The sequence below is a fragment of the Corvus kubaryi genome, unplaced genomic scaffold, assembly GCF_017639235.1.
Source record: "Corvus kubaryi isolate FWS band 111438036 unplaced genomic scaffold, C.kubaryi_AGA036_p1.0 37236, whole genome shotgun sequence".
Lineage (NCBI taxonomy): Eukaryota > Metazoa > Chordata > Aves > Passeriformes > Corvidae > Corvus > Corvus kubaryi.
This window is the reverse complement of record NW_024581067.1, coordinates 2,304,609-2,313,596: the sequence shown is the minus strand read 5'-3', so window position 1 is coordinate 2,313,596 and position 8,988 is coordinate 2,304,609. Positions and strand designations below refer to the sequence as shown.

General features: G+C 44.5%; 1 protein-coding gene across 1 annotated transcript in view; it reads left to right on the top strand.

Annotated features, from left to right (window-relative positions):
• MSH3 (mutS homolog 3) overlaps window positions 1–8,988 on the top strand; it is a gene marked incomplete at its 5' end in the record, with an annotated part of 85,480 nt that overhangs the window by 19,415 nt on the left and 57,077 nt on the right. Inside the window, one exon of the mRNA XM_042023041.1 lies at window positions 8,756–8,868. Within this exon, the coding sequence (XP_041878975.1) occupies window positions 8,756–8,868 (113 nt within the window). The remainder of the gene's footprint in view (window positions 1–8,755; window positions 8,869–8,988) is intronic.

Below are 8,988 nucleotides of genomic sequence, written 5' to 3'. Positions count from 1 at the left end.
ACCTCTGGAGCTCACCCAGCCCAAGCCCCTGCCCAGCCCCAGGCAGGGTCCCCTGGAGCAGTGGCACAGGAACGTGTCCAGCTGGCCTTGGGATGTCTCCAGAGAGGGACACTCCAGGCCCTCCCTGGGCACCTGTTCCAGGCCTCTGCCCCTCCATGGACAGAAGCTCTTCCTCCTGCTGGGCTGGAACTCGGTGTGGTTTATTTTATGGCCACTGCTCCCCACCCTGTCCCTGGCAGCACGGAACAGAGCCTGGCACCATCCTCTGGCACCCTCGGAGGTGTTTGTATGGATTGATGGGATCCCCTCTCAGCCTTCCCTTCTCCGGCCTGGCCAGGCCCAGCTCCCGCAGTCTCTGCTCATCACAGAGCTGCTCCAGACTCCAGATCACCTCTCTGGCCTCCGCTGGACCCTGACCAGCAGCTCCATTGTGGATTTTCTGTGGCTGATACATTCCGCAACATTCAGCTTTGGTTTGGGGTTCTCTTTAATCCTGTGAACAAGTAATTAAGTTGAATTTAAGATTCTCTCCAGAAGTATGTTGCATTGTAGCCATCTGCTTTAAATTTTTAATTAAACAGCCTCACCTAGGAGACGCTTTTGTCTTGTTGGACAAAGCACTGTGTGTTTTGCATATGTGTGTGTATGACCCACATAACTTCTAGTGTTTTGAGGGCCAGTGCTATTTCAGATCTGTTGAAATTAAAATGCTTTGGAGATTTTTGTGCTCATACACAGCATGAGGGAAGGGGAGATAATTAGAATAGTTGGGAAATACTGTTAAGCATTGAGCTTGGCTTTCTTCAAGCTGAATTTAGACTGTTACTTCTGCTGCTAGAGAAGATGTGTCTTTGAATAAGGTGTTTTCTACTGAATGTTTCCTCCATCAGCTTGGTGCTAGAGAGAGGTTGTGATGGTGAGTGTTGATGACAGTAGGCAGTGATTTGACAGAAGCACAATGGTTACGACTTCATTGCGAGATCTGGGAAGCCTTTGTAGGTGGAAAGCCTTTGCAAAAATATTTTAAGAGAGACAAGAGAAAAGTGCTTTGTGCTCAGAAGTTTTTGCTGTTGAAAACGAGAACTATTTGTGTTCCTGTCAGTCAGGACAAGTATGATCAGACAACACGTGTCCTTGTGAAACACAGAGCTGTGCATTCACTTTGGGAGGGTGTGTGATACACTGATGGAGCTGTGGGGTTCTCAAGAGGTAGTAGAAATGCTGCTGTTTAGAACGAGGTGGTAGTCCACACTTTTGTATTAGAGTTTCAAAACTAGTTCTTTCCAAGCTATTCTGTCATCTTTTTCTTTGCTCTGCCTGTCCAGACATTTTTGGTTTCTTTTAGTCACACTATTCTTACTGTTTAATTTATTGGTTATACTTCTGAGGCACCTGAAAGTTTTTTTTTTTCCCTCCTAAATGATGCAAGGTAAGGTGGTAATATTTTTTGGTTATATAATGTGTAGTACTCAGCTTTTCTGTCTGCCAACCTATTGTCTGGTGGTGTAGACTTGCTTTTAGAAGGCCCTTTTGGGCTTGGTAATTCAAATAGAAATTAAAACAGTATTGAGTGGCTGCTGTACCAGATGTTTTTGTGGGCAGTGTCCTGGCATGTGGCTGTGCCAGCAGGGAGCTGTGCCACTGTCCCTGCTGCTCTGGCAGCCCAGGCTGCAGCTCCAGCCCGCTGCAGCTTTCTGTGGTGCTGCATTGCCAGATTCGCTTGGGCCTGACCTGGGGCTGGCTCTGCTCCTCCAGCACCTCTGTCCCTGCAGGAACAGGCGCTTGTACCTCAGGGAGGTCACCTTGCTGGAGCCCTGCCCGCCCGGGGGCTGCACAGCTCCACCCCAGTGCTCTCTCTGGGGTGCCTGGCTCTGCTCCTGTGGTCCTCGCTGACCATCACAGTCAAGTTGTTAAGCAAAGAAAACAGAGAAACCTGGAGGCGCAGGAGGCAGCAGGGCTGGACGGTGGAGATCTCTGAGGAGTGAGTCTTCTCCCCTTGCAGTCTTGCAGTGAGCCACTGCAAATAGTGAAATAAAGCTTCTGGCCATAGAGAGGGCTGGAACAGGACTGTGCTGCAATCCTGAGACAATAAGCCAGTGCTCCTAAAACTGTCTGGTGACAACCTTCTGTATTTTCCCATAATGACTGCTCTGGTCCTGTCACCGTCACCATGTTTTCACTTTGCTGTTGCTGAGTTATTTAACCGTGCTAAGCCAGCAAGAAGTTGTGTTTTCTTCCTCCCACCATGAATTTTTTCTGGCACAGAATGCTCCCATTGCTTGGTGCAGGGTCAGGGAGGCTCTACAGCCATTGCAGAGGAAGCAGTGGGAATAGGAAGAGTGGTGCTATGGCAGTCAGTAGGTGCAGTGGTGTAGACATGCACACAGCTGCAGCTGCTAAGCAATTGAGACCAGACACAATGGTAAGAGCTAATGTTGAATTAAATGAGTAATTACTTCCTTTTTATAAAGTTTGCTTGTCCAGCTGTACATTGTGTGAAGTTTAAGACCCACACTGGAAGTAAATACAGAAAATGACCCTATCTGATGGGAAAGAACACAGGTAATGAACATTTTATTTACTACTTGGCAAAAACTTGGGAAACACAAGCATATGAAATGCTCCATCCTTGAGGACAAAAAGAGGGAGAGGGGGGCTTGGAATTTGAAAATGATCCCAAAAGCACAGTGTAGGGCTCATGTCTGTCAGCGAGGTACAACAAAGAGAGCTGGGGAGGAGCCTTCCATGCCTGATTTTATGATATATAGCATACATGTGGAGTTTCATTCATTTGTCACCAGTGCATTTTTCATCTTTGTTGTATAGATACACATACGTAGAAAGACTTGCATTCGCCCATAGGGATAATCCCAAGATGTCATGAGCAAATGATTGGCTCTGTGTCCTCACTCCCTCCTCGCTCCCACTTGGATTCAGAAACAGCTATTTTTCCTCGGTGGGGTTTAACAGAAAAAGCATTATTGCATGCAATATGACAGCTATTAGGTTTGCCTGTGTTTTGTTTTGTGGTGTTCTTGTTGCCTTTGTTTGTTTGTTTGTGGTTGGTTGGATTTTGTTGCTGTTTGATTTTTTCCATTGCTGTTGGTTTGGTTTTGATTTGGTTTGGTATGGTTTTTTTGTTTTGTTTAATTTGTCTGAAGCCCTGCAAGAAGAGCAATTTTTGCTGTTTGGCATAATCCTGAATGGAGGAACCACTGATTTTGGGGACAAACTTGTGCAGCTTGTTTACCAGGCTGTCAATAGCACATCTCTGTTGGGGTGCAGGTGGAGGTGCATGTGATGGTCCACGTGGGACAATCACATGGCAGATTGGTCCAGGCTCCTGATGACACCAAAGCAGTGTGAGCTGCATCCTCCCAGCATCATGTTCTGTATAGCTCCTGCAAAACACAGAGGAAAGTCATTGTAGCTGAGGTGTGGTGAGATACTGTGCTGGCTCTGAGGAGCTGTGATCTGATGCCTGCACAAGGCACTGCAGTGTCCTGTAAGTAGTGCTGGTCACTGCATGGGGCCTGCTCTGTGCTGTCACTTTGCAGCAAACTCTACATGCTTGGGATATTGAATGGAAAGAACTTCTTCATTAGAGGTTAGGACTTTGTTTATCCCTCCATGTGTTTGTTCACAGCCGTACATGATGGAGAAAATGGGTGCTTTTTAGGTAATTTCTCTGCCACGTTTTGAGTCAGGTTTTCTAACACTGCTTGCGGCCACGTCAGCCTCACAGCACATTTGAGTGGGCTGGGGTTTCCTCTCTGGCACTGCCTTTGTGAGTGGTGCCTGGAGCAGCAGGGCAGTGCTGAGCTGATGGAGCTGTGCAGAGCACTCACCTCATTTCCACAGGGCGCCCCTGAGTGCTGCTCTCCAGCCTGTGTGGGCCCGTTCTGTAAGAGCACTTCCCTGTGAATCATGCTGTGCAGATCAGTTGTGAGGACGTGTGAAACAGTGTGAAATAACCTCCCTGAGATCAAGCAGGTACAGGATCTGCGTCTTCTCTGTCCACAGAATCCGCTCCTCTGCACTTGAGGGAAATTAAATTGATGTGGTGGGAGTGTCTTTTTTCAGTGTTGACATCCTGGCTTTTCCTAGGTGCTAAGAAATAGTTTCCTAGCACTTCTTGATCTTTTCTACTTTCTGAGACATGAGTGCAGTGTGTCTCATCCCATTCTTCAGACAGGCAGATGGAAGGAGCCTGAAGAAGATTTGTGTCTATTTGTGGATGCAGAAACTGCTGCAGTACAACTGTGCTTGTGTTTTGTCCCATGCTGCCTAATTCTGCCCTCACAGAAGGGATGCAGTGTCATACAGAGCCTGCACAGCCCTCTGACCTTTGCTTTTCTCATAACCTCCTTCCTCCATTTCTTTGGCAGCTCCTGCCTCTGAGTTCCTAAAGCTAAAAGAATGTTTCCTTTAAATTCCTGAGTTCCAGGCTTGTCAATGTGGTTGGAGTTCTTTTCAGATGTAGTTCTTCCTGAGAAAATCAGAAAATGTATCGAGAAGTGTTGGTAGTTTGGACAGAAAATGGCAAGCAAGGAGTTTTCCTCAAGTTTTTCTCTGTGTGTGTATATCTGTATGTAAGATACATATGCATGTGAGTAAGTAGATATACATGTATGTGTATATGGATATTTTAAAGAGTGTCAGGGCTGCTTCTGGGCTTTTCAGCAGCTTCTGACATTCAGGAAGGGTTGGGGATGGAGCATTTTGGAAGCTGGAGGTCCCGTGGGGTGATCTGTGCTATATAACGTAACATCCATGTGGTGATTTTTTGGTTTTCATGGACAGCAGTGATTTGTATCAGCTACTCAGAGAAGGTGACTGTGCTGCTTTTCTTGCAACAGCAGTCTCCATCTCTGGCGTCTGAAGGCTGCTCAGAGCAAATGTGGGGAAGTACTTGACTCTGACAGGAGAAAAAGCTGTGCTTCTAAAAATGTGCATGCTTGGTGCCAAAAGAACAACTGCTTGGAAATGTCCTTCGGGCTTTGCAAGAGAGGCTGCTGTAGCTCCGTGCCAGGATTCACCAAAAAAGGAGGGGGGTGGTTGTTCTCCAATCCCACAGACACACTCAGCCCCCCGAGCTAAGAGTGGCTGGGTAACAAAGGTAACACAGTGGTGACAAGTAAAGGAAATACAATTTCTGCCAAGCATATTGGTAAGGGAAGGTGACACGATGTGCTTGGGTTTCTGAAAGGACTAATGCATTCAGGTTGCCTTGCCCTGCTGGGCAGTGCTGGCATTTTTTCCCTGCAGTGACAGGCTGGTCATCCCAGCAGAATAAACTATGAGAAATGCAGAGAAAAGATCAGTTTAAATAAATTGTATAGGAAAAATTTAAATAAATTATTTGTGCTTAACGGATCTGTGCTTAGCATCAGAAGAAAAAATTGCATCCTAAATTTTAGGAGCAGACACCTTCCCACATTCTGCATCATTGATGTCCTTGTGTTGTGATACAGGGCTGTACAGTGAAATTTTGGTCCATGCCCCCCTGCATTTGAATGCCCTAAAGCAGAATGGGCATGGCAGGATAGTAGCTGAAAGATAAAATTCTGCAGTTACTTGTTTTCCTTAGGAGGACTTCCTGAGCTTTAAGAAAACTCAGTTTGGACATGTCTGTTTTGCAGTGAGTCTTTATTCACATTATGCCTATTTATTGTGAATTGTAGAGCAGCAGTGAAGTGATTCCTGCTTTATTCAGCAAACTGCAGTTAGCTCTCCTGCTTAAAGCAAGCTCATTCTCAATAAAAGATTTTATTATGTTTTAGATATCTTGAGTCAGTTTCAGTAAATTAGTTTTATTTGTGTTGTTTTCTTTTAGCTTCTAGCATTTTTATAAATGTTTTTCTTAAGAGACTTACCCATCCAAAAAGAGAGATCTCTTTTAATTATTTTCCCTATGCACTTGGTAAACAATGAATTTTAAGTGGATGCATTGGATTGTCAGATAAGTAGAGGAAATAAACGCAGCAGTGCTGGTCCTTTTTCACTTTGCCAGCAGGGTGACTGATAGATTAGTCCCTCTGGTAACAGAATCATAGAACAGCGTAGGTTAGGATGTGCATGTTACATTATTACATGATTACTCTCTGTGTGTAACTGTGTGTTTTAGGATCCCATCCTTTATGCATCTGTCTGTGGTTGCACTGGTTTCAGATCCTTGGTTGTGGGTGATGGTCATCTCCTTGAGCAACTTTAGTACTCATCTTGTGAGGAGGAACAGCTCTGCATCAAATCCCAGCGTGCGGGAGGAGCAGGGATTCTGATGAGGGGCACTGCGGGTTCTTCTGTACCCTCAGCTGGCAGCTGGAACCCCCAAAGCTCCCTGGTCACTCAGTGTCCAGTTCAGGAGGTGCAAAAGGACTGGGCAGGGGAGGTGAGGGACCCTTGAGAGGTTGAGTTGATCTCTGAGGAGCCTTGTCATGCCAGGGACTGAGAGCATGGCTTGTTTTCAGGGAGCTGGGAGGGTATCAGGGAAGCACGAGATGAGTTGAACTGCAGCTCATTTGGAGGCTCTGACAAGACTGATGTTTACAGAAGTTGATGGCAAATTGACTTGTGATTTAAATAGGCATTGGTGGCTGGAGAGATAAAATAAACATCGACATACCAGCCTGCCTGTAATCAGGAAGATGGCCTTCGGGTGATCATCTTGCTGCACAAAGGACACACATGAAAACCTGCTGCTGCAAGCTTTGTTTTTATACATCTTGATAATAGTTTAGTTTTTTCCACACATGGAATCTGTAGCTTCCCATTTTTTACTTTATCTAGAATATCAGGTGCATACTCTCCGATAGTCAGAATGTCATACATATATTTGATGTTGCTGTGTCTAGAATACAAATATTAAAATATTTGAAGATCTTTGCAGATCACTGAGTTAATAATTTTAAATTAATGAATAATTTTAAATGTTTCCCATTCGTAGAGCTGACAAAGAAAAATACTGTAAGAAGTTCCTCAACCTGTATTGATTGTAACTATCATATTCCAGAGTTTATGCTCAGGAGTTGGATAAATTTGGTTATAAAAGGGAATAAAATCACAAATACATTAAGGAAAACAACACCAATTGATGTTTAAACTTAAGAAAACAAGCAGGTGTGGCATGAGCATCCAGTGAAACACACCCCAAAGCCTTCCTTTTTGACTTTTCATTCTAAGAATTAGCTCTGCAGACCTTGTTAAGCCTTGCTTTTCTGTAGCCATTCCTATGAAAACATAAAGAGGTAGAAATTAAAAATAAAATCTTGTTTAAAAATATTTCTCTAAGTCCTTACACATGGTCAGCAGAAGGGCCCTTCTGTCTTTTAAGGCTGACTCAAAGGTTTGTTGTGTTCTGCTGACCTCCAGGTACCATACATCACATCACGAGCAGTGTAGTGCTGAAGGGATGTTTTTGCACAAGGCTGCAGTGAAGCACGTGCTAATTCAGCAAAAGGGCTGAAATGTGGTAGAGCAGATGATTGGTGAGGGTTGGAGCGAGTGCAAAAAGGCAAGGAAGAAAACAGCTGCTTGGTGTTGGTATTTTCCTTTGCTTTAAGAATGGTTGCTCATTCTGAGAAGGGCTGGGGAGAGGGGACTCCCAGAGAGTATAAAGACTGGAAAATTAATTGGATCAGTCAGGTAAAACGAAGGCAGGGAGAAGATCACTGAGCATGTCCTGGTTAGTTTGACACAGGTTATGGAAATTAACTCTCATTTTTAAGAGCTGGGCCCGAGAGATATGTTGTTCCGTTCAGGTGGGAGTATGTTGAATGTAAGGCAGAAAATCTGTTTTTTCCTGTGAAGCTGAAAAGCCCTGCAAAAAGGGTATTGATTAACCTCCATGCTGTAATAGCTACACAGCCCCTCTCACTGGTGTAATTCCAGGCTTCTCAAAGCACTTGGTTAATTCACATCCCGTGGGGGTTTGAGAGTGAAAACACTGAGGCTGAGTAGGTTTTGTGTGTGTCTTTTTCCTGGAGCTTTCTCCTGGCCCCTGGTTCACGCTGTAGCTGTGTAACTGTGCTCCAGGGTGGCAGAGGCACCCTGTGTTCTTCTTGTGCTTTTTTAACCAGCATATCTGTTTAATGCTTATTAACAGCTGTGCAAATTGAAATGGTAAAGCAGCATCCAATCTTAATTTCAGCAGCCCGTTAGGAAAAGCAGCCAGTGTAGAAATGCTGCATCTTGTACAGTTTGCTATGTTTGCTGCTGCTGTTAAACTGGGAGGAACTGCTGATACGCTGGCAGGAGTGGGTTATCAGTAATAACATCCTTGGCTGGCTTGACTGCACAAAACCTAAAAGAAATCCAGCCCTTCAGTTCTACAGCATGGAACAAAGTCTTCCAAGACAAAGGATAATTAAATATGGTGACAGATAGCATAGGAGAATAGCTTGGTCATCAGAAGCCTTTAAGAAGAGATAAGGCAAATACTTGTTAGGATTGGTGAAGACATGTTTGCTCTACCTTGCAGATGTGCTAGACCACGTCTTGCAGTCTCTTTTGGGTGGGCTTGCTGCTGTTTGGGTTTGCTTTGTTTGCACTTTTACAGAGGTTGGAAGAAACACTTAAAAAAACACACCACACTTGGAAATGTTCTCAACCCACTTTAATAGCTCATCTCTTCATTCTTTACCCGTTCAATTGTTAACAAAACAAAGACAAAGGAAAGTGCACCTTTGCAACCTCCTTCAGTGTTCTTCATGGAGGGAGCATAAAAAACTGAATGTCAAATATTTTTTCTTTGCAGGTTACAGGATGACAGAATTAGGATAGAAAGGATGGAAAACCTCAATTTTGAGTACAGCCATGCTTTCCAGAGGGTTACTGACTTCTATGCAAAAGAAGTGCCTGGTACTACAGGTATGTAATTCAGATTTTTATGCAAAAGAAGTGCCTGACATTACAGGTCTTTTATTCCAAATATCTTTGAATCATGCATCCTATTAGCCTTTACATCCGTGCAGGCTTTTGGCCACCTCT